This window comes from Engraulis encrasicolus, chromosome 10, assembly GCF_034702125.1.
Source record: "Engraulis encrasicolus isolate BLACKSEA-1 chromosome 10, IST_EnEncr_1.0, whole genome shotgun sequence".
NCBI lineage: Eukaryota > Metazoa > Chordata > Actinopteri > Clupeiformes > Engraulidae > Engraulis > Engraulis encrasicolus.
Genome location: NC_085866.1, coordinates 33,868,141 through 33,894,247, shown reverse-complemented (window position 1 = coordinate 33,894,247; position 26,107 = coordinate 33,868,141). Strand labels below are relative to the sequence as shown.

The following is a 26,107-nucleotide window of genomic DNA, read 5'->3' as shown; positions in this document are numbered from 1 at the left end:
TATAATCATATATGATTCCTGCAGTAGAACTATGATATGGCCAACGATATATTTGACGGAAAAAATATAATCTGTAAATCGAAATAAATATAACAACGGCAGAATGTTCATTAAATTGTTTTCCCTGGTTGATTTTGAAAATACAGGACACGTTTTCAAGACACCTTTCAGGACACAAGTCTTTAAATAGTGTTATCACAGATAGGGCTGTGGTGTCATCTTATAACAATGCATGCGAAATTGTATTTACTTTTCTACAGAATGTCTTATAACACGAAAGGACCTTAATAGGGTTGGCAAGTGTGACGTCACGGATCCAAATCCCCAGCTCCCAATGTATACTGTAATGATAACAGCCAATGTTCACGGTTGGATTGTAAAACGCCTGCTAAGGTTACGAAGACACGGAACACATCGTTGAAAAGACGAAACCACGCGGATTCATCTGCATTTTAAAGTAAGTCGATCAGACCTGTATATCTCATTCAATAAACTCCATGAAAGTGCGACCAGCAAAAAGGACCCAGTGCTGTTTGTGCTAACGTTAGCCGCCGGCGAACAGAAATTCTAAACACAGTGAACGTTAACGACAGGTAATATCTAGTGATTGCTATACGAAAATGTCTACTGCTAAGGAGCCAGTCACATTTTTCACCGTGACTTCGTATTTCGCCAGTCATCCCGAAGTCAGTTAAAAAGGGACTGAACTCCTACAACTCAAATAGAGTGATTAGTGTCAATGTTATGTCAGGTGGCAGCTTGAAAGGAAAAGTGCAGGCGTCTATGAAGAAAAAAGAATATGAGGTGGAGGTGAGGCGAAACATTAGCTAAATATGTGGGTGTCGACTTGAAAACCGATATAACTGTTGACGTTTACTATGTGAAATATGTTCAATCTATGTCAGTTAAGCAACATGGTTTGTTATCGGTGAGAAATGGTTGTCTATCCACAGAGTGCTAGTTGGTACAGTGGCGCTATCTAGTGGTCGTCTAAACTTAAATATCAAAGTGCTCAAGCTGTTCCCTCAGCGGCGATTTATGTTATGTTCTTGTATGCCTACGACCATGGCTCTATTTTTTTTTTATCACCTGCCAAAATGTTGAAAGTATGTTATTCTTGCCATAGCCTACACACACTCACTGATGGGTAAAAATGGCTGGTACGTTTTTCCAGCCAAAGTGACTTTTCACCAGCATTTGGCTGGTGTTAATTTAGAGCCTGGCTTTGTACTAAGAAAAGTTGTGTTCATCTAGGTGCATGTAGAGGATCAGGAGGTGACGGACAGCAGGTGTACATGTGCTGTTGGTCTAGCCAAGTGCCACCACATTGCAGCCCTCCTCATTTGGGCGGAGAAGAACATGACCCGGACGGATGTGGAGTGTGTGTGGAGAAGGCCTACAGCACCCAAAACAGAGGACGTTGTGGCCAAGAGGCTGTCTGTGATGGCACCTTCGACATCAAAAGGTTAGTAGCCCAGCCTACTTGGAATAATGACTCACAACCACAAAATAATTTATCACCAGTTATCCATGCTTTCTGCTTTGATGTTGAACCTACATGGACCTACATTTTCTTTACATATTAAATTGAATTATATTTTATGCATTTTATTTCAGCTGGAATTAAGCGCCCCAGTGACCGAAGAAGACAAAGGCTGGACAAGGCAGTCTTTGGCGCAATTTGGGCGTTTCACAGGTCTGGGCTTTATTTTAGCCCCAGAAATACATCAGGTATGCTTTCTGATTTTTATATTTTTATGTATTATTATAATCATCCCAAGGTCTATACATTCTCTCGACTAGGAGTGTCATGATAACCAAAATACCTGACAATGACAATAATAATCTAACACTTGGAAATCCAAAATAATACTGTACGATAGGCTACCAGATTACTGAGGCCTACTGTACACAGTTAGCATTTACAACTTCTCATGTCAAGCTGCAATCGTAGTGAATAGCTGAACAAATTCATTTCTACAATGACAAATCCACACTGACTATTTCCTCATCACTTCAGAATGACGGCCAAACCAGAGGGCACAAACACTCCTTGCATTTATTTTAGATATACTTTTTGCCTGTGCTGTGTAACCAACATATATTTGTGTGCCATATTGTTCTATGCATAAGTCTGTTTTTTTTCCCTTGATAATTGTTGGGGCAGGAATTTGACCCATCCCTACCAGAGAAACTATTTGATGGGATACTGGCCAGTCAGGAGTACAGCGATGCTCAAGACAAAGAGGACTTCATCATGACGTCTCTTGCTGTCAGCCAGCAACAAAAAGAAGCCATCGAGAGGGCCACAGTTGGGCAGACGAGCAATGCATTATGGTAAGTACACATGGGCAACACAGCGCCAATGTTGGAGGATGTTTATTCAGTTATTTGATATTGTAGAAAAAGCTGCTCACAGACATGAGACTCAATTCATTTTGAAATGGTAACTTTTTGACTTTAAACACAAACAAATAATGTAAATGTAATCGACACTTGTACAATTATTCTGCTTGGGTCAGAAAGTTGCCATTTGGATTGACATGAGTTTTTGTGTCGTATTTCCTTAATCATCTATGTGTCAACTAAAAATGGCTTTCTCTGTAACAGGGCAGCATATCGCAAGAAGAGGATCACAGCGAGCAACTTTGGTTTGGTTTTGTCTGCAGTCAGAAGACAGTCTTTCCCACCTTCATTGTTCAAGACACTGCTGGGGAGAATACAACCCCAAACAAGGAGCTCGTGTGAGTAGCGAACACACCGTGTAATTTTTTAGCCATTTACTAGGCTACCATTTACTAGGCTACTTTGCTATTTATTTGCTTTTGATTCTTACACTTGTGTTTTCATTCTCTGTCCCCAGGCATGTGATTGGGGAATCGTGCACGAGAAAGAGGCCAAAAAGAAGTTCATGGAACAAAGTGGGGAGACCATCCTGGAGAAGGGACTGTTCCTGTCTGACAGTGGGCTGCTTGGGGCCTCCCCAGATGGACTTCTACTGTCCAGCAATTACCTTGTGGAGGTGAAAATGCCCATATTCTGCCAGAGAGAAAACAATCGCTCAGGCAGCAGAGGCAAAGGACTTTTACCTGTACGTGGACCAAGTCACCGGGCTATTTAGGTTGAAGAAGAACACCCACAACTACTGGCATCAGATTCAGGGCAACCTGCACCTGACAGAGGCTACCCACCTGTCATCCTAGTTTGTATGGACAACTCAGGACATGGCCATTGTAGAGATTAAAAAAGACCCAGCCTGGGTCAGCAATCTTAAGGACCTGGAAAAATTTTTACAAGGACCATTTTCTGCCCCGTGCTCTCTTCAATAACAAATAAATGTTAACTTATTGAACTTATTTACTGATATGTGTCATATTTTTTTTACACACATTCTGAAATCAGGGGTTATGAAAGTCAGCATTGAATTTACACTGGACACAGCATGTGTCTTTAGGAAGTTGTCTCATCTTGCATCTAGCCTTACAAAGGGAATGTCCAAGTACTTGCAAGGTAATGAAAGAAACCGCACACCGTGAGCTCCCATTTACTCTTTTATTTACTCTTCTCCATTTACTCTTACTATTTTTTTATTCCAGTGATGTTTCGGAATAAAAATGGTGTAAATGGGAGCTTATCAGTGTGCAGTTTCTTTCATTACCTTACAAGTACTTCACATTTGAACCTGCACCCAACCAACAAAAAAGAATGTGGATGTGTGTGAGATTGGACTTGAAATGCCCAAGTTACTTAACACTGTTCTATGCTCCAAAATACTTCATGGTACATTAACTGAATTATTTCCTAAAGTTATCTTGTTTTGTCCAACACCTGCGCCGCTGGAATGCCCAAGTACTTATCTTAGATATTCATTCTACATTAAACAATATTACTGTGTGAATATAATGCAAAAGACAAACACAAATTAAGACATACTATTAACATTTATTTATATACAATATTATGATAACTGATTATTTATGATGACTGGTAAGATCAGACATCTACTTCCCTCAGGATGGGTGTCTGTAAGTTCATCAAGCACACACACACTTTCCAGATCTTGTTTCCATGTTTCTTGTACTGATGTGGGATCTCTTTTAAAATCCGAAATGTTTTCAGGCGCTGAATAGAACGTTCCACATGGACTCTGGCACTGGCAATCAGTCTATTATACTGAACTTCCTGCAATGTGAACTGTCCATCGACAAGGAATGTGGGGATGTTGAGGGAAACACCTTCGGGCAAAATGTCGCGGATGGTGAAGCCCTTGTCAGCCATCACCATGTCCCCTGGAACAAGTTTGTTCCAGCACTCCACTGTCAGCTGTTATGGCTTTGTCGGATATGCTCCCACCATACAGTTTCACTAACAAACGTGATAACTCCATTGGGCGCCACACCGACCAGAGCCTTAAGTGTGGTGCATCCTTTGTAATGGCTGTACAGCTTACTTTGGTCCTCAAGGCTTTCGGTGTTGCAGACAGCCACTTCAGTGCAGTCCAAGCACAATACGGCAGTTGGGGAATGGGAGGAAGCACTCTGGCAGGGAGGTTTGGTTTTTTGAAACGGGAAGGGATTTTGTTTTCCATCATTCCAACGTACAAGATGTCATAAAGGGCACTGGAGATTGGTCATAAAAATATTGGTGGACTGTGGTTCGACTGCATGTTAAATCTGGTGGAGAGGTCTTCGATCCCACAATTCAGCCGGAGGTTCATAAGAGTTCACAGCAATTGATCAATTAGTGGCATAATTTGGACAGTCCAATCATAGTGATACTTAAGGGGAAATTTGGAAAGAAAGGCATCTAGAAAAAAAACTGTGGCAGCACCAGGCAAGCCTGTGTAATAATAAATGACTTTGCGGGGCACAGAGGATATTTGGTCGAATGAAAATGTTTGCTTATGATTCTGTAGTTGTGCATGCAATCTTAAATTTTCTTCTTTCAGTTGGGCATTCTCCATTTGCAACAATTCGGTTGATCGTTGAACTTCAAGGTGGCATGAACCTGCCTCTGCCTCGTCTTCCTCTTCCTCAGTGACAGGGAGTGTCTTCAGTCGTTTGGATGGCTTGTTCAATGGACTGAAAAGCCTTTCCCCTCGTTCCAGCAAATCTTTGTGGGTCCGGCTGCCTTTCCATTCGGGAAATGCCACCCGCAGATCCTGGTATTAGGAGTTGGAGTGAAATTGTCACGTCTGGGGGGAAAAAGACACACGCACATAGAAACTGTCATTAGTATATTGCATCACAGACTCCCCCATCATCTCTAGTCAACTTTGACCCCGCTAAAATACTATCTTGGGCCGTAACAACTGGCGACTGCAGATGTTAGAAGCAATGGTAATTGGTCGTAAGTAAATGTCACTTTTAAACTGGAGCGTATTCATTCAGACCAGTCGCTGTGTTTATATCATCTGAATCGCCAGTTGAGGGGGGCCCAGATAGTCTCTTACAGGGAGGTAGATGGACACTCCCAACTGAGATCGCTCCCGGACGTGTATTCCCAGGTGTTTCTATCACTCCGGACGTGTAGTCCCGCCCGATTATATTTCACGTATTATCATACACTGTCACATACAAGCAATTTAGGGTTAGAAACAAAAAACTAACATAAAAAAGATAACTAGCTCCGTTATATGGCGGTGGGATCGATAGTCTGGCTAGTGGGAGCGAGCCGACCGTGGGAGGAGCGTCCTGCGTTGGGAGCGACAATCAGGGAATCTCTGTTACATCGGTACTAGTGTGATACTTTCTCATTTTTCATGGCCTGTACCACGTTACCATAAAATATTAGTCTGTTAAAACAATATATACATCGGTTTTGCTCAATTAAGTGTCCGAGCTGACCGCTTTCCCACAACTAACAACACGTAAGGACAGCTGATCTGCCAGCTGTTTCCTTAGTGAGAGCTATCTTCAATAGCAAGCTCCCTCCAACTATCATAAAAAAAAACTTCGACTGGTACTGGTTACTTCATCATTTTCATGATGGGCATAGACACTAAACGATTTTGCAATCAAAATACTAGTCTGTATTTGGATGAAAAATAGATCAGTGGTTGCCTAGTAACAGCTTTTCCACAGCTAACAACTCGCTAGTTAGCTGATGTAAGCTAGTTCTACCTACCATTAAGCTGCATTCATTAAGATTTTGAATCAAACTTACCGTATCAACTTCAGCCACTTTTTGCTGACTTTCTCGTCGACAGGAAAACGGTAAAAGGGGAATCCTTTGTCGACGTCGTTTCTGTTCTTACACAACGGGACACAGCACTGTACCATTTTTAATCCGCTTCTTGTCGAGTTTTATTACATTGTGTTTACATGGTAGTTGATAACGAATGGATCCGGAATGGATCCGGAAGTGACGTTTTCGGCCCTGGTGACGGATCGACTTGCCAACCCCATACCAGAGTCCAGTTACTGTATCATTGTAGGAGCCTCATAATGAAAGCCTATGCGCTAGGGGGCACAATACTGTTTTCGGTCCAATCTAGTTTAGGTACCATAGACAGACAGTAGACAACGTCTGACAAACCAGGAAGTGGGTCGGTGTGTTAATGTTTTTAGCGCTATCAGTTATCATACAATGTTTAAACGTTAGTGTCACGGTCCAAGTATCTCTGAAACTGGGTTTTAAAAGTCTGCCCAATGGAGTCTGTCTACGACCGATTCCAGGCTTATGACTTTGATACCAATGCTAGTTTTCAAGAGGGTTTACGAAATATCCCAGGCAACAGAAACACAGAAACTGTATTGAAGCTTAAGGTCTTTTTCTACAACAGGTAGGCATGCCTCGCAAATTCATTAAAGAAGTGTGGTGCATATTCTTTGATCTTTGGTTTAATATGCTCTGACATGTTCTGGATACCCTTTGTTGAAAGATGACGAATTACTTGTCTTTCAACCCCAGGTTCGTGGAGCCTATGAGTTTGGAGGGTTACAGACAATGGATTCGCACTTATAATCCGCAGCCAGTCTCCAATGAAGGCCAATCAGAATGCATGGAACCACATCTACTGGCCAGCACGAATCATCTTGACACTGAACAAGCTGGGACTGAGCGCGCGCTTCGTGATCCCAAAGACTGTCATAACGAGACATGTGACAATTTGTCATTTGCAGAGGTTTTCCGCCTAATAGAAGCAGGCGAAGAGGTGCCAGGAATTCAGAAACTGGACATTAGGCCATGCCAGCAAACACCTACTGTGTCACAAATGTCACGTAGGTTAAAGCCATGGGAGAGGGATGAAAACACAGCCTCAGAGTGATCAAATGATTAATAATAAAAGCTTACTGTCACTATTCTTCCATTCTTAAGTCCTATTTTAGAGCGGTTATTAATGGCAGTGTGACTGTCAAAGTTAAGGGTAGGCTAGTCCAGATGAGGACTTCCAGGCAGGCAATGTCTGCTATGTTACATACAGGGCTGATGGTATTCAAGCTCAGTGCTTGATTTCAGGCATGACAGTTTGTGTGCAAGAATAAAAGTGCAGGCGACTGTCACAAATTTGTCCATAAAAGCTTTTTAATGAATGAACGATGAGCTCCTTCCAAAAGTTTACAATTAGGCTATCACATTTTACAATTGTCCTTTGCACAATTGCACAGGACCCCATGTGATACCTGCATAAATGATTTGTGAGTGAGGTGCATGGGAACCTCTTCCAGTAACTAGACTAGTTGGCTGGGTCATTTAACACAAGGCCCAGAAATGCAATTGTTTTACAATTATATTACACAAAACAATTTAAATTCACAATTACAATACAATAGATAAAATACAATTAGAAAAATATTTGCAGAATCTGTTACTGCAAAATCAATAGAGCGAGATGGCTGTTAAGATAATGTACAAAAAAGTAATTTACACCAGTGCTCAGAGCAATATATATTTCTCATGAAAGACCAGGTGTGAACATGATTGAAAGAGCATAGTCTTATGATAAAAAATATAAAATGGGGATGGTATCAAATACTGGCAGTATTTTGTCTCACACTCTCACACACACACACACACACTAAGCATAAAAGGTTTAAAAACTTTGCAATAAAATAGGATCTCTTTGGAGTAGAACCACAGAATGACTGAAAATGCTTTTGACACATGTCCTTCCAGAGAGAGAGAAAGCAAGGCTTGCATGGCTGGAAAGTGTCTTTTTCATAAGTGTGCATATAAAACAGCATGATTCTGGAGATATGGACTTCGCTAATCTTCACTCACAGATCTGGAAGAGTGGCGTTGGATTCGTTTTCAGAAAGCGTGGCTTTATCAACCAGTTGTCTGTCCTTGCCACCAATTAATTGCTACAAAACCGTTCTCTGATCATATTTAAAGCAGTATTGAGCAACCTGGATTCATTAGTTACAATCCAGTGCCGCATATCCCGAATTACCTGCTTTTACCTGTCATATTAGGGCATTCACCTGGTTGAATTGGATGGTTAAACCAGGTTATTTGGAGTAGGTGGCACTGGATTGTAACTTCTGAATTCAGGTTGCCCTTCACTGTTTTAAAGAATCAATGTGCAATAGAATCTACAATGCAGTTGACAGGTGACTGCTCGATGTGAACTCCCATTGTTGCCCAAAACAACACTCGCTTCTCGAACACTTCACATCTGTGAAATGCTGCTCAGCGATCCTGATTGGCTCGTCTCGGTCCAAGTCCCCAAATAGGGCTGTTCACCCACACTGTGTGTGGAGCTTTTGGAGCTGCCCTGGTGGAATGGTGTTGAACCTCACTGATCTGGGGAGAGCCAGGTTACACCAGCGCCGCCTCTGGCTTTATTTTCACTCCAACTGGAACAGGAAGTGGTCTTTGAGAGGTGCAAGAAGATGCCGGAAAGCAGCAGATCTTCTGGATTTCCCCTGGGGCGCCTGGCGGTTCACCCTGTGGGTCACCATACACACATCATTACTGACAACATTAAATACAACTATGTATGTAATAATACGGTTAACACACAGTTAACACTTTTTACTAGGTTTGAAATTGAGCAATTGAAATTGAGCTTTTGAACACAGGAACACAGCTGTAAAGGCTGCATAGGTGCAAAGTATACATAAGCTTATACGTACAGACCATATCCAAAAATCAACCAATCAATCATCAATCAAAATGTATTTATATTGCACAATATCACAACTAAACAGTTGACTCAAAGTGCTTTCAAATACACAAACACATTCCCACATTCACAAACCAGCTCAAGAGGCTGCCAAGGTGGCGCCAATTGTCCCAGTTCACATGAGAAAGTGCACACACACACACACACACACACACACACACAGTAGAAACTGGACCTAGTGCAGGAAGATGCTAGAATTGCAAGGGTGACCAACAGTTTGGCTAAGTTGCATGCAGGTGATGACTGTATGCCGGTGTTACAGAATATCTTGTTTCTATAACAACTGGTGAACCAGATGTAAGAGCAAACTGTGATTGGTCACAAGTAAATGTCTCTTAATTTAGAATAAGGTTTTGACCAATCACTGTGATTCTCACATCTGGGTAACTACTTGTTATGAGGACACTTGATATTTTTTTGCCATGTTGGTACACAAGAAATCTAACATGTCGCCGGAGGGCTATCACCCGTGAGTATGTGTTTGTTCTTTCTACTGTAGTGGTTGGAGGTGGGTAGTCATGACTCAGTCATGTGCCATGTTTGCTCCTCTGTGTGTGCACATTTACCTGCTCATTTCAGGCAGGTTTCCCCAGAAATAGTGAGGGCTTACAGTGGCTGCATCCACCATGACAGGATTGACCTGCAAAAACAAGAAACAAATCTTTCTTTTTTTTTTTTAATTTAAGAATTTATTTATTGCACTGTGGGTAAATACATGATTATTGCGCACATAGTGTATATAATACGCAGACTAATAATACAATAATACAAATTGTTGTATTAATTAATATTTTTGTTCAAACCCGCAGGAAGCGGCTGATGTCATGTTTGTCGTGTTCACTCATGGCCACCACATTCTGAAACAGGAAGAAAAAGGGGCGCTCATCGTCTTCATTTGGCCTCATCATTGTCAGCAGACGGTAATATTCAAAAAACAGCCTGCCTGTGCCCCCTGGAAGAAAGAGAAGGTTTACATAATGACTGGGAGTCAATGGAGCAGGCTATTCCCAGACCAACCTGCTTGTAACCTCTGGACTACAGGAGAGAAAACAGAGAGGGTTTACAGAATGAATGGAATTCAATGGAGCTGGATACTTAAAGAGTAGCCTGTCTGTATCCTCTGGACCAAAGCAGGATGAGACTACGGTGAAAACTAGCAGGCACAACAGTAAATCAGCAGTACACAACTCCAGGCAGTAGAGGGCAGTAATGCAAAGCAAAAAAATGGCCATAAATCCATACGCAGACCACTGGGTATTGGAGTTAGCTAGTGTCTGCAACACTATATTACCACTATTATATTACATTATTGGGCACAGTACACTTAGCTAAGCTGAGTTCATGATCATCAAGTGCCGACCCTTCTATTTACCAAGAGAAATATCCGCCATTCTACTGGTCGCAGTTTACCTCGCTCCTAGCAACACCAACAGCGTCAGAAGCGAGGCACTGAACGAGCTGCATCGGGGAATCAGTGAACAACAAGATGCACACCCAGATGCCTTCACAGTGGTCATGGGAGATTTCAACCACGGAAATCTCAAAACAGTACTTCCAAAATTTCACCAACATGTTAACTTTCCAACAAGAGGACAAAACACCCTGGACTTTGTTTATACCCCAAAACAAGGAGCATACAAGGCAAAGCCCATCCCCCACATCGGCCTATCAGACCACCTAACGATTCTGCTACTGCCAGCCTACAGACAAAAGGTAAAACTCACCAAACCAGCTCTGAAGGAGGTGAGAAAATGGCCAGAGGGAGCTGTGTCACGACTACAAGACTGCTTTGAAACCACAGATTGGGACATGTTCAAAACAGCTGCCACCCACAGCAACCACATTGACATTGAGGAGTACACAGACACCGTGACCTCCTACATCACAAAATGCATTGATGATGTTACAGAAATAAAACGCATCACCACCAGGGCCAACCAGAAGCCATGGTTCATAGGAGACGTTCACAGACTGCTGAGGGCCAGAGACAAAGCCTTCAGAGCAGGAGACGTAGCTGACCTAAAAGCAGCAAGGGCAAACCTGTCCCAGGGCATCAGGAAAGCAAAAAAGGAATACTCGGACAAAATAACAACACACTTCAAAGACAGCAGAGATGCACAGAGCCTGTGGCAGGGCATACAGGCCATCACGGACTATAAGCCCGCACCACGAAGCTGTGACAACAACACCTCTCTGCTAAACGACCTGAACAGTTTCTTTGCCCGTTTTGAAGCACAAAATGACACTCATCCACAGAAAACTCCCCCTCCCCCCCATGATCAACCCCTGTACCTGTCCTCTGCCAGTGTGAAGAGGACACTGGCCACCATCAACCCACGCAAAGCAGCTGGCCCAGACAACATACCTGGCCGAGTGTTGAAGGATTGTGCAGAAGAGCTGAAGGATGTCTTCACAGACATCTTTAACATCTCTCTGGAGCAAGCAGTCATCCCATCACTTTTCAAAGCTGCTACCATCATACCCGTGCCGAAGAAATCATCACCATCATGCTTCAATGACTACCGTCCTGTAGCACTGACGCCCATAATCATGAAGTGCTTCGAACGGCTAGTCCTGTCACACATCAAAGCCACCCTACCCCCCACCCTGGACCCCTACCAGTTCGCATACCGAGCCAAGCGATCCACGGAGGATGCAATCTGCTCTGCCCTCCATCCAGCCCTCACCCACTTGGACAATAAAGACTCATATGTGAGAATGCTGTTCATTGACTTCAGTTCAGCATTCAATACCATAATACCACAACAACTCATCAGAAAACTGGACAAACTAGGTTTCAGCACCTCCCTCTGCAACTGGCTGCTGGACTTCCTGATGCAGAGACCACAAGCAGTACGGGTAGGGAATAACACCTCAAGCACCCTGACCCTGAGCACGGGGGCTCCGCAAGGTTGTGTTCTCAGCCCCCTGCTGTTCACGCTGCTGACACATGACTGCACAACGACCCACAGCACTAACCATCTAGTGAAGTTTGCGGATGATACAACACTGGTGGGCCTCATCACTAAGGGCGATGAGACCCACTACAGAGAAGAAGTAGACCTGCTGGCCAGATGGTGCAAAGACAACAACCTCCTGCTGAATGTCAACAAGACCAAGGAGATTGTTGTCAACTTTCAGAGGGTCCAAAAACAACTGCCACCACTGACCATCGACGGTGATGCTGTGGAGAGAGTGAGCAGCACCAAGTTCCTTGGTGTGCACATCAGCGACGACCTCTCTTGGACCACCAACACTACATCACTGGCGAAGAAGGCCCATCAGCGTCTCTACTTCTTGCGCAAACTAAAGAAGGCAAGTGCTACACCCTCCATCATGACAACATTCTACAGAGGAACCATAGAGAGCGTCGTGTCCAGCTGCATCACAGTGTGGGGAGGAAGCTGCACGGAGAAAAACAGGAAGACACTCCAGCGTGTTGTGAACACAGCGAAGAAGATCATTGGAGTACCACTCCCCTCCCTGCAGGACATTTACACCGCACGCCTCACCCGAAAAGCACTGATGATCATCAAAGACACAAGCCACCCTGCACACAAACTGTTCAGCCTCCTGCCCTCTGGAAAGAGGTACAGGCGCCTCCGTTCCCGTACCACCAGGCTTGCAAGCAGCACGATGCATCAAGCAATCAAGATACTGAACACTCAACCCACTCTCCCTTCACTGTCAGCCTCTAGCCAGCCAGGCCACTGACAACGCTCCCCCCCCTCATCCCCACCACCATATCTGCGACTGAACATTCCACCTGCACTACTACATCTGTGACTGAACTTTCAACCTGCACTAACTCAAAACATACACATGCACACACACACACACACACACACACACACACACACACACACACACACACACACACACACACACACACACACACACACACACACACAAGCACACTGCACTTTCTGCACTAAACCCAAACATACACACACTGACACACAACTCATACTCACACACATACACACACACACACACACACACACATACACAGGTACACACACACAGACGCACACCGCACTTTCTACCTGCACTAAACACACACACACACACACACACACACACACACACACACACACACACACACACACACACACACACACACACACACACAGACACACACACACACACACACACACACACACACGCACACAAAACACATACAAACACACACACACACACACATACTGCTGCTGGTGTATTTAATAAAAACCTTTTTTAATTATTTATTTCTTCAAATGCTACTATTACTATGTCAGAACGCTATAAAGGACTTTTAGAAAAAGCACAACAAAATACCTCCTCTTAATGTATGTTCTCTACAAGTCTTCTGTTGTCCAGTCTTGCACTTTAAATGTCTGTATGAGCAATGTCTACGTCCATACTGTCTATGTCCATGTATGAGTACTGTCTATGTCTATACTGTCTATGTCCTTACCTAGATTAGTCTATGTCTGCATGGGAGAGCAAGAAACGCAATTTCAAATTCTTTGTATGACCAGTGCATGTAAAGAAATTGACAATAAACTTGACTTGACTTGACTTGACTTGATGATTTTATACAAAGCGACATACAATTATTTTAGTGTATTGGTTTCATTCGCTGGGGCAATGTGGGGTTAAGTGCCTTGCTCAAGGGCATTTCAGCCATGGATGGAGGTGTAGGCCACACCGCTGGACCACAGCCGCCTGCAACATTCAGCCTATATCATAATTCTTTATGTATTTATTATTGAACCCATAACTTGTAGGCTTTAGGCTATAATATGAGATATGAAGCCTTCTACCTAAGCAAAATAAATTAAAATGCTGTATATCGAACCAACAACAAAACACTTTCACAAGTTGCACAAGGATTTATTTATCAACACAGCAACCTACAGACTGTGCTTGTAAGCAAGATATATCTTTGATGTCAGTGATGTCTCATACATCTATTGCTAACTGATAATTAATACATTTTCTGCTTAATTATGACTTGATAATTATTAAAGTATGTCTTATAATACGCATAACGCAAAGCTGCAAAATTTTAGCAGAAGCGAGGACCAATTTCCGCCTTTCCCTTTCTTTTGTGCACTGTGCAGACCACAAAAATGGTTTCAGCACACAGGCTCGCTCTCCAATACATGGAATAGTGAGAAACATAATTTAAATTCCTTCATACACTTGTATGTGTAGTCCATTTGAAGAAACGGGACTCACTTGGATTCTGACTGTGACTTCCACCGATGAGCAGATCAAAGGGGCCCCATTCAGCTACCTGCAAAAAACAAATGATGAATGAAGTAAACACGCTAACCAGATATTTGTGTAAACATGAACTAAAAATAATGTCAACATCCTGTAAAAAACTAGCAGATTTGATGTGTAACTACTCTTAATTATATATAGTAATTTTGATTGTGTTCTTATTTTATACTTAGCCTAGCCATCTCGACTTCAACGTTCTTCTAAGCTTCTACTTTGGCAAAGCTGCCATATTCTTTATTTTTATTGTGGTTGTTTTAAACATTGGAAGCCAATTCCTTGTAGAATTAGAAATACAAGAGACAGACACTTTCTCAAAACTGAGTTGGTTGTGACATTTGGTGCAGCATCAGGTAAGCATGTAGCCTGGCTCTCGCGCAGCCATCTGCGTGAGAACCAGGTAAGTAAGTATGGGCAAGCTGGGGTTAATTCATACAGTCTGTGAGCTACTTACATTCTTGCGTGTGATAGTGCTGGCATCCCTGGTGTTGCTTGTCTGTCCGTCATGAACTGCTCCTGCAGAGATGGGTGTATCATGGACCTGTGCAGCAATGTGCTGTCCAATCTGAAGCCCGAGTTCCTTCAGCACCAGGTGGTCTAAGGGGAACATGGGCATACTGGTTTTTACATTACATTACATGACATTTAGCAGACACGTTTGACCAAAGCGACTTACAAAGAGGACATTTGTTCACCTTGTTCATTTGATGGCATTCAATTATCTGCATACGTGGTTTTCCTATTGCAGTGATACTTTGTGGAAGAAATGGTCCTAATAGCATTTAGTGTACAAAGTGTCAGATGGTCATAGGTTGTTTCTTCAGGTATGAGCACAGATGTGGTGTAATGTGTACATGAGAAGACATGTAGGGCAGGGAAGAACCGCACGCCGATGAGCTCCCGGAAGGGCTGTGGTGGCCAGGAAACATCACGGAAATAAAGATGGATTAAAAACGAAAGCTCATCTGTGTGCGGTTCTTCCGTGCCCTACATGAACTTCATGAGATCTGACAAGGATACATGAGAAGACATACCTGTGGACATGCCGTCAAAGAGAGACAGGACTTTGACTGGTCGACGCTGGTGGGCGGGGAGGGCTGGGTAGATTCGATGTGCTTCCTAAAGAAACGCCATAACACATTCAGTTACTAACCCTAACTCATGAAAATATCATTGCACAAACCTTGTTATGTCTGTCTGTTCTGTATTTCCCCCCACACATTTACAGCTGTTTTGTCAACTTTTGGGAGTCGCTCGAGTTGGATAAGGGCAACTGCACCTTGCCCCCCACCTTACCTCAGCCAAAGGTGTCAATCCCTTTGTCCAGAGCCACCTCATTGTCACCAAAATGGTAATAGCCAAGTCAAGTCAGCCTTAATCTGTTACCTCAGGCTCTCTTTAATGTCATAGCAATGCTGTTATGATGTAGATGGGTCTTTTCAGCAAAGACTGAACTGCACAAAGAGACTGGGAAAGTTTGAAGTTTGAAAACTAGTTTGGATGAGAGGGGAGAACAACGATTGTTCAACACTCACAAATTCAAGGTTGCTGCTACTGTCAAAGAATTCCTGGACTTGTTTGCTCCAGTCAGGCCTGAGGCGTAGGGCCCCGTTGTTCTCCACAGGGTCACAGATGTAACAGCTCCACGGCTCAACCTCCTTCATACGATCAAATGTACCTGGACCCACCAGGAACTCCAGGCAGTCCTTGCAGAAACACCTGCACACACGCATGCACACAGTGGTCATTTTCGTTAAAGGTGCGAGACTGAGGGGATACAGTTTAGAGGACGTGTTTTGACATGCAGCAACGCAAAATGGCGGCCAAAGTGTAGCAACGCGTATGGCATCGCACATGTGGCACATGTTGATCATAAACTTAATCTTTAGGAAGTGTCAACTATATGTAAGCCCCATTACAGTGCACTGAAGGATGGTGGCCACTGGCCAGAGTAGGTATCATAACAATGCTTCTCGTTGAAACTGTGCAGCTTAAAAAATATTGTAAATAAAAAATACAGTGCATTGTGTAGGATGGTGGCCAGAGTAGTTATTGTAATTGTGCAGCAACTGCAACTATGCTGTTCCAAGTCATAATGAATAATTAGAATAATAGAATTTGATGGTGGTTACAAGTATTTGTGAAAAAAAGCAACATTTGTGAATGTCTAAAGAAACTGCTAAACATATTACACAGTGCACCTTTAAAGGCAGACATGCTTACCTGTAGCAGTTCTCATTGCTGCACAGCAGCACCTGGTGGCCCCAGCAACACACTGTACAGTACGACTGGTAGCCGTCCTTGTCGTACCTGTACAATGTCTCTATGAAGTTGGTCTGCGGGGAAAAGCAGAAGAAATGCATTTAGAGAGTGCAGACCTCCGCCAAGGAAACGGTTTGATTTGAACAAAGGCGTCTACTAAATACTAATGTAATGTAATGTAATGTAATGATAGAACATTTGACTATGTAACACCCTATTTTTATTTTTAGTCTTACTGCCTTCCTTTTGTGGAGTTAGAAACTGGAATGTCAAAATTCGCAATGTCCCGCAATTCAATTTGCGGTCATTAGGGCCGTCTAGATTTCTAGACTAGCAATGGTGAAGAATCTCTTCATAAAATACTGGCTCCAGTTTGTGATCCGGATCATCAGCAAAATGTAATCAGTTGTTCCTTTGGTCATTTCCAACAACTCCACAAAGTTTCATCCAAATACGTTAATTACTTTTTGAGTTATCCTGCTGAAAGACAGACAAAGAAACAGACAGACAAACGAACACGACCGAAAACATAACCTCCTTGGCAAAGGTAATAATCAGACTAGAAATGTGCCCAGAGAGTGCACCTGCACATGCACTTCCGCCCTCTAGTGTTAGCCCACAGAGTTGCAGGAGCGAATGACGTATGTACGTAATAGTATACCCCTACAAAATTGTTTCATGATAGTAAAAAGTATCTACATTAAGTTAACTAATGTGGACCACATCTGTGTAGTTGGAATGGTAGACAACGCCACAACCCACCTTTAGGGCAGACATTTAGGAAAAACTACACACTGTTCTTTAAATAGGAGTTTGAAAGTTTTACCTTGCACTTCTGACAAAGGCTTCCTTCAAACAGTGGGTGTGCAATCACAGGGTCAGATGATCCACAGGATATGCAGAAGCCTTTAGAAGGACAAGAGAAAGGATAAGACACATCATTTAAATCAACAGTTCTACATGCAATGGCTTGTTTTCATACATTTGGGACACTATTGTAGCCTTTGAATTCATTTGCTGCCTTGCATTTGTTCCTATAAAATTATGGCCAAAATGTTTTATACATTAGTTTCAGAACAGCAAATGAGGAGGGAGGGTAAAGCACACATTATTACTGCTGGACAAACAGAAGCTTGTAATTTGTTTACAGATCTGCTGTAGCATCTTTCCATGAAGCTTTACACAGTGTAGAGTTTCCAATTTAGATCGAACGTTTATTTTTAAAGAAGATGTAAAAAATATATATAATCTGTAGCCAAGACTTAAATTTTTGAAGGTACACTCTGTTCTTTTTGACGTTTTCACCAGTGAATTATGTGACATCTGTACCAGGAGGATACATTTTCAAGGTTGCCTCTGATAAGAAACATAATGGAGGAATTGTTCTCTGAACCCTGTGACCTGTGATTTGCCTTTTTTGTGTTCCTCATTACACACAACGGCAGTGGCTTTGATTGACGGTGGGCAACTGTGAATATTAAGAACAAATAACAAAAACCTAATAAATGGCCATGGAGAATACCACACTGCTCCTGCGAGAACATGAATTGATGGTTTCCAGACTAAATCTCAGCTGTGCTTTAGATGCTATTGATATTACATGTGCAGACTTACTTTCAATGTCTTTTCCTTTACCAGAAAGCTCCTTGAGGATGTGTGCTGAAACAAATAAGAAATTGCGTTCATTCTTTATGCTCCCACAATACATTAACTACAAACCCCAACTCCGGTGAAGTTGGGATGTTTGGTAAACAGTGAATAAAATCAAAATGCTATCATTTTCAAAACATTCAATCTATTCATTAGATGGAGAATAGTGAAAAGACAACATATTAAGTGTTAAAACCGAGAAAAAATATTGTTTTGGGGGACATATGTACTCATTTCTAATTTGATAAATCCAACACGTCTCAAATAAGTTGGGACGGGGATCAGTGAAATTTAGTAAACATCCAAATAAGATAAAACAACAAAGAAGAACATTTCAAAATGAATTGTACTGACGGACAATATAGGTGTCCAGGTATAAGATCATCACAGAGAGGCTGAGTCACTCAGAATTAAAGATGCAAAGGGAATAATTACCATAGTTATTACATACATTTTTGAATTCCCTTTGATTTACCACGATTGAGTGTATATAAGACATATTTGTGTTACTAAAATCATTGTATAGGTTCATGACATCATGAAATATATATTGGCTGTAGTCTCACTCTAATTCCTGGAGTGCTAGAGCTATTGAAAATTGACCATATTAAGAATGCTTAATGCATGCAAATGATACAGGGGTGTAACATACAGGGGTGTAACAATAAGCACCTGAGCTCTCTTGAAATAAACCCAGAAGACATGGGAAACTGTCCTTTGCTTACAGAAGTCAGCAGAAGTTGTAGAAGTCCATTCTTTTTGACAATAATAGAGCATTGCACATCCTGTGCTACAGTGAAAATGGACCATCCAACTTGTGTTAGTGCTAACTTCAAAAGTCAGCCTCCATGATGGCATGCCGGTGCAGTAATGCATTGGTTAAGATGTTCTCACTCATCTGTAGAGTTAAATACAGTGCTGAATGGTATAAATGGGTTTTAAACAGCATGAAAAGCCACTCATGCATTATATTTTGAAGGGAGATCTTCAATTACTGCCACATAGTAAGGTCAAATTGCATTCTCTACTATGTTTTAACAGTTTGGCTCCATCATAAGGACCAGCAGGTGATAAAATGGTGGGCTTTTGGTCAAGACCTGTCACACTGTAAGCACTACAGAAAGGAAAACATTGCAAAACATGACAAGGAATACACCCACCATTTAAGCTGGTGAAATCATGTCCAAGATAGGAATTAACATTGTATTTTATATAAAATCATCTCATCGGTTAATGTATTTAACTGTTAAGTGTTGTCTTTTGTTTTGTTTTTAGTCTTCCTCGACATTTGCTGCAATTTATTGTCCCCGTCCCAACTCTTTTGAGACGTGTTGGATTTATCAAATTAGAAATGAGTACATATGTCCCCCAAAACAATATTTTTTCTCGGTTTTAACACTTAATATGTTGTCTTTTCAGTATTCTCCATCTAATGAATAGATTGAATGTTTTGAAAATGATAGCATTTTGATTTTATTCACTGTTTACCAAACGTCCTAACTTCACCGGAGTTGGGGTTTGTATTTAAACACACTGTTTTGTAAGCACACTTTCAGGTGTTAATTCAAGTGTAAACTCAATCTGCATGTTTCTGACCACAGTTACTGAAAAAAGACAGAGGAAATAACCGTGGAAGCACATCAAAGCAGTGCCAAATCAACCAATCACATTGATAGTGATAGAAGCGTTTTAGCAATAAAATTCATCATTAACTCAGAAAATACCCTCAGAAGGGTTATGCTTTACCTCGACCCCGTGGTCCAACGGCATTTTTCTCTTTACCTCGACCCCATGGTTCAACGGCATATGTCTTTGTGGGGGGTCTTACTCTCTTGGACGGGGGTTGGTAATCATCAGACTCAGAGGAGTCTGAATCCAACTCAACCTCTATCTCATTTACTTCCTCTGTAGGATGAACCAGAGAAAGGAGTCAGTCAAATTTGTTATAAGAGTTTAATTGAAGGCAACTTGATTTCTGCTTGGGCCCCTTTTCACATGACCAGGAATGTCACACATTTAGTAGGCGGGAATTGGCTTGATCAGTCATTAAGGTCGGTGGTCACACATTTCGGAGTCCAAGGTGTGAAATAGCCGTGATTGCTCAGCCTCTGATACCCGAGATGCTCACCTAGTGAAAGTCGAAGTAAGCACCTCTACTCTAGTCTACACTGCACACACTAACAGGGATGTGATTGCCAAACACCATAAAAGCAGTAAAGTATACAGAATCCAATTAAGTTGCACACAAACTGTATACAGTGTACAGATACAGAATACAATACAGAGTTGGCTATGGTGACTGACTGTAGTTTTATAAATGAATCACGTTCATCATAATACAGTATGTTTATACACATACACAAACACCCTCCTGAAATAAACTGTGCGACTCAAAAAAAAAACCACAAAAACAAACAACATGATATCATTAACAACCAAAAAATAGGTTGAGAGGAAAAGGAATGAATAAGATCAGCTAAGGAAATCCTACGTAAATAGTGTACTGGTGCACTTATTACGTAATAAGACCAGAAGATTGATGAATACATTTCAGTTCAACCTGTCAGTCTGAATCTTGTCTCCAGCTCCTCTCTGCTCATCTTCTCCATGTGGACGGTACAGGACGTCATTGCAGAGACAAGGTTATCCACGCCCTGAAACACAGCATATTGTGTCCATAAATGTAACTGGCTCTATGACAACAATCATTAGCCCTCCATACTCTATGGCAGGGCTATTCAATTGGAGGCCCGAGGGCCACATGCGGCCCAGATGCAGTCCACATGCGGCCCAGATATGGCCCCCAACTGAAGCAGTGTACATTTCAGTTTTGTTACTGCAGTACAACACATTATTTGCTTGTGAATCTTCTGCTTGTCTTATACATTCATATTCAATGTGGTTACGTTTTAGGTTAGAGGAACATGTTTAAAATTTGTTTGTGGACTACTGATTTTAAGTGTCATTTCAGTGGTCGTGATGTCTGAAAATGTGCGGCCCGACTGCAGTTCTTGGTTTCGAAATGTGGCCCAGATTAAATTCTAATTGAATAGCCCTTAGCTTGTAGAATGTGAATGTGAATGTGAATGATGAACAGAACTTGATGAACTGTCATGTTAAATGTTAAATGGTGGTGGACTTTCAAAAATGAAGGTCATGCAAGAAAAACAACAGTACCGTAGGTATACATATGTGGAATCAATAGCAAAAAGTTGGTAGTCAAAAGTTTGCAAAGACAACAGACAGTCAGTGGAATGCCACCATGACAAGCCCCTGAGAGGTAGGCTGCACTCATTACAACTTTGGAAACGTTGTTGCTTATTCCAGTGGTGAACCCAAACAAAGTGTTACTGAGGAACTGTTTACAGAAAAAGACAACAGGCTAGTTGGAACCTCTTGTCATTTGGCATGTTGCATCGACATCGCCTATATTTCAACACTAGTAGTCTACCCATTTCAGATTTGCCATGATGGACAATGACATCAGGTACAACGTAAAAAGTATACGTCCAAAGTAAGGTTCGAGTTATAGAAGTTAGATTTGCAGAGTTAGAGCCCTATGTTATTACACTCGATAACTGTGCACAGGTCGCAGCATAGAAGACGAAAAAAAAGGACACGCTAAGTTGGTAAACAAGAGCTACAAAGATGGCGCTAGTAGATTGCATAAATGTACTTGTACAGACTAGTAAGGCCAATAACAGTTTTCAAGAAAAGTTCTCTCGATCGATCTCGTAAAGAAACATACAGCTACCCCACAATGCGATTTAGAAATGCGGAACGATTAAGATAAATACTATTATTTGACTGTTTATTATACACTTGACCCCTTTCTGTATTAGCGTACAAGTGCGTCCATATAAAAAGGGCTAACACCATGCACAAGTAAGTTACACGTAAGAAGGCTGCATGAAAGGTAAAACAAGAATAATGGTTATTATGGGGGCAAAAATATCGAGTCTCACCTCCATGTTGTTGTCTCGATTCCTCCAGCAAAGTGATTTGTTGTTGAGGGAGTAGACTGAGATCAGATGATGGAGACTCTCGCGCTCTCTCGCGCTCACTCTTCAAATGGGATTGCCCAGCCAGCCCTGTTTCTTCTGACAAAGTTCGTTTGCAGGGGGGATGGGCGGGGGTGGTAGGCGGCCTACCTGTTTTATGTCAACTTATGAGTCAAACTATTTAGGCCTAGGGCAATTTGATGTCTTTGAAGGATCGAATCACGGCAACTGCGGAGAGCTAGTGAAAAACAGTGGTAGGAATTTGTTAATTCAACCTGCTTTGTTGTCAAACACCTTAGAGCAAACATTTACATTCAGGGAAGCCGACAGGCGGGGACAAAGTGATCAGTTGTCCCGGGCCCGGGGCGAGAGGGGCCCCCAGAAGGACCTCATTACGTTGTAAATAATGGATTGGGGGGCCCTTTCAAATAACTTTGACCCGGGCCTAGGAAAAGCTGTCAGCGGCCCTGCCTATGGTTCAAACATTCCTTCAACCTCTCTGCATCATATTAAAAATGTACCCATTTAGTAGGCCTAGCGCATACTTTTCACAAAGCCAAACCACTGAATGGCAAAATGCATTAGAAATGTGCTACTTTTGAGCTTTAAAAAAGTATGTTCCACTAAAGTGATGAGTAGATTTTTCATCTGTGATGTAGCCTAGGGTGGATGAAGTATCAATAAAAGGTGTGAATCATTACTTTTGCAATTTGTTTTAAGTTTGGCCCGTTGTTGCATACTTGATCACATATTTAAGTAGATGTGATCTCATTCGCATATTTATCATCATATTTCAGACCATTTGCAACACATAAAATCTTTGTCTGTGTTTGAATAAATTACTTTGAAAGTTTCAAATTGATATCTCATAGTTTAAATGTTTACCCCATTCCACAAGTACCGATCCTATATTGTCTCCCTATGGAAAAATGAATGGGAAATCTACAACTTTGATCTTGAAAAAAAGTATGTTCCACTAAATATAAAGCTGTAGATTTTTAATGTCATTTAGCTATACCTAAGGATTTCAAAAGAACTTGGAATGATTACTATTGCACTTGTCCCGTGTCAAACCCTAGATTGACTGGCCTATAAGTACCTCTAGGTATGAAAAAGTACCATATGCTTCCCAAGTCATGCCCACATTGAAAGTAGTGAAGTCATGCAGTTGTTAACTGCATACACTGAAGAACGCAAGTCAAAGAGTGATATATTATTTTGTTGTAGTTACAGTTCTGTGCAAGACACGGTAGGAAGATCCATGCATTCTGACAAGTATTCTATTGCAAATATTTATCACAGGGGAAACATATGACTAGGAAAGAGTGAAGTTCATTTTTTTATTAATTTAGTCTATAAACATGGTAAGAAAGTTGGGAGTCACAGTTGTAAGTCATTCAAGACTGTCAAAATAAGAAACGAAATGCTGTGAAAGTGATACAATCACATACGTAAGCAGCACTTTAACTTAGCACCAATAAACAGAGGGAACTGAGTACTGCAGAGTTGACATGATTATATCATTGTTATAAAAAAAAAGTTTTAAGAAGCCTGCACTTTTAAAACAGGCATCTTAAAAAGCACGAAACATCCATGCACTCATTATGAAGTCTCTTGCACAAAAAAATCACTTCAAGACATGATATTTTCCAACAAATGCATGCATCTCACCCATACAGTAGTTTTTAACATTCTGCTATTGAGTTGTATTTCAAACATTTTTCTCTGCTTTTCTCGCATGTAGGGCCAGGTACATGGCAAGCATTTATTACACATACACAACCACAATGTTTTACCACCTTTGTAAAGAAAAAAAAGCAGAGCACCAAGGTCTAAATAGTTATAACATCACCATTCTTAAAATAGCTTGCATGGTGAAAATGCCCTTGATACCAGAACGGCAGACATTCTGTTTAGGCACTTAAATATCTAAAATACGTATGCAAAGTGAGTACCAAGCAAATGCAGAATGCATAACATTTTGATGAAAGGGGAAGGCAAATCTTTGGATAATTTTTTGATACAAAACATTATGTCACCCTACACTTAATACATCCAGCAGTGAGAGAATCAGTCAACCAATTAATCTTGTGGGATGACTGAAAAGGATAATGACAATTAAATTGTGACCTACCATGATGAGATGTTGGCAATGAGGTTATATAAATATTACAGATAAATTACAATGTCTGGAGAAATAATTAAAAAAGATCTGATCATGTACAGTCTAGATGTGCAAATGGTGGCTGTGTGGGTGGAATTGGACAGCATACTGTCACAAACAAGGCAGAGAAAGGCATTTGTATCATGCATACAAAATGAGCCTAAAAATGTTAAAAATAGTGAAGTCATGAAATTGGCTAAAGTGACATTAATAAAATTATTTATCTACAGTTCAAAAGTTCTTTTAAAATTATTCAAATTGTCAATTAATAAAATTAGGAAATAATATCATAATTTGTTACAACGAAACAAACCTTATTAGAACTGGACTGGTGGAGGTAGCATCTTCACATAAGTCTTTCAAAATTGCCATACAAATGTAAACAAAGTAAAACGGTATTTGTATTCATTTCAATATGTCCATGGCTGTTTTTTTCATGTCATTATTACAGCCTACTGAAGCTAATGAAAGTGGTCCCTTTTTACACAGTTCATCAATCACCATCCATGAACAAAGTAAACCCTAAAAAAAGTAAGAGAAGTAAGAAAAGCAAATACCTTTGTTAAAATCTCATTGTAAAAAAAATATTAAAAAGTGCCAGTTGAAGGATGATGAAACCTCGACCTCCTCCCTGAGTAGGCAAGGCTGAGTTTCACCATCGCTTTAATCAGAGGTGTCAAAAGTAAAAGTACATTTATGGTGTAAGTACAACACCAGCACATGATTTTACATAGCTGATACACCATTAACTCTGTTTGTACCCAATGAGGTAGATAGACTGTATTGTTACTGAAAAACACTAAAAACCTAACAAGAACGCACCACAAATGCGATCCTATCAGCATAGAGTCAGCTGATCATAAGACTAGCACTGGTTACTCAGATAAGTCACCTGGGTTGGAAAAACAGTGTTTCTTTTTTCAGTGCGTTTTTTACTTATACTTTTGACACCTCTGGCTTTAATCCATGACCCCTGACACACTGCTTCTGCCATGTTGGCAGTGTAGCACCTGCCATGTTGGCTGCAGTTAAAATGCCGGTATTTGTTGTGGTCCAAATGTTGTCTGTCTGTTTCCTTGCTTGTTTGTTGGCCATGCTCTGCTTGTGAAGGCCTTAAAGCAAGGCAGAAGCACACAGTTCTTATTTTACTCCGGCCACTCTCATGTTGCCAATGCTGACGCTGTAGTTAAAATGCTGGTGCTAGTTGTGATCCATGTGCCTGAATGTTTCCCTGCTTGTTTGTTGGATGTGTTCTGCTTGTGAAGGTCCTTAAAAGCAAGGCACACAGTTCTTGACCTGTTGGCAATGCTGATTGCTGTGGTTAAAATGCTGGTGTTTCGTTTTAGCCCGTTCATCGGCCTGTTTCCATAGTCAGTTTGGTTGTGAAGGCCTTTAAAGCAAGGCACAGTCCTTGTTTTAGTCCTTTAGTCTTTACACAGGAAATAGTCTTTGAGTGGAGAAAGAAGATGGCGGACCACAGGGACGCTCCACGCTTTCCCCAGGAGCTGCTGTCGTCTCGCACGGCCCATGTTGGCCACGTCCGTATAATGCTTCGGGAATCCAAACACCCTGTGGATCACCAGACAAATGTCATTACTGTCAACACGACAATTAAAAACACACAAACTGATA

General features: G+C 41.5%; 2 protein-coding genes and 1 long non-coding RNA gene across 3 annotated transcripts in view; 1 reads left to right on the top strand and 2 right to left on the bottom strand.

Annotated features, from left to right (window-relative positions):
- Positions 1 to 296: 296 nt before the first annotated feature.
- On the top strand, positions 297 to 1,633 carry LOC134456205 (uncharacterized). The gene is made up of 3 exons (XR_010036261.1): positions 297 to 457; positions 1,255 to 1,465; positions 1,618 to 1,633. It is a non-coding gene; the product is annotated as an uncharacterized LOC134456205 (long non-coding RNA).
- A 5,876-nt stretch (positions 1,634 to 7,509) lies between these two features.
- On the bottom strand, positions 7,510 to 22,366 carry LOC134456982 (DNA (cytosine-5)-methyltransferase 3B-like). The gene is made up of 13 exons (XM_063208669.1): positions 22,276 to 22,366; positions 20,871 to 20,964; positions 20,057 to 20,215; positions 18,275 to 18,319; positions 17,487 to 17,566; positions 16,622 to 16,734; positions 15,934 to 16,117; positions 15,433 to 15,517; positions 14,853 to 14,995; positions 14,354 to 14,411; positions 9,934 to 10,082; positions 9,697 to 9,770; positions 7,510 to 8,892 (listed from the first exon to the last, which is right to left on the bottom strand). The coding sequence occupies exons 1-13, from the start codon at positions 22,279 to 22,281 to the stop codon at positions 8,793 to 8,795; spliced, it is 1,290 nt and encodes a 429-aa protein (XP_063064739.1). The 5' UTR covers positions 22,282 to 22,366; the 3' UTR covers positions 7,510 to 8,792.
- A 2,098-nt stretch (positions 22,367 to 24,464) lies between these two features.
- Positions 24,465 to 26,107, bottom strand: part of dnmt3ba (DNA (cytosine-5-)-methyltransferase 3 beta, duplicate a) — a 35,800-nt gene continuing 34,157 nt past the window's right edge. The window contains exon 25 of the mRNA XM_063208668.1: positions 24,465 to 26,044. Coding sequence (XP_063064738.1) covers positions 25,900 to 26,044 — 145 coding nt within the window. The 3' untranslated portion in view covers positions 24,465 to 25,899. The remainder of the gene's footprint in view (positions 26,045 to 26,107) is intronic.

Coding starts and splice junctions, on each gene's coding strand:
- LOC134456982 (XM_063208669.1), bottom strand. Junction 14,996..15,432: donor CTTTGACGGCATGTCCACAG/GTATGTCTTCTC, acceptor TGTTCCCCTTAG/ACCACCTGGTGCTGAAGGAA. Junction 8,893..9,696: donor AACCTGCCTGAAATGAGCAG/GTAAATGTGCAC, acceptor GGTGACCCACAG/GGTGAACCGCCAGGCGCCCC.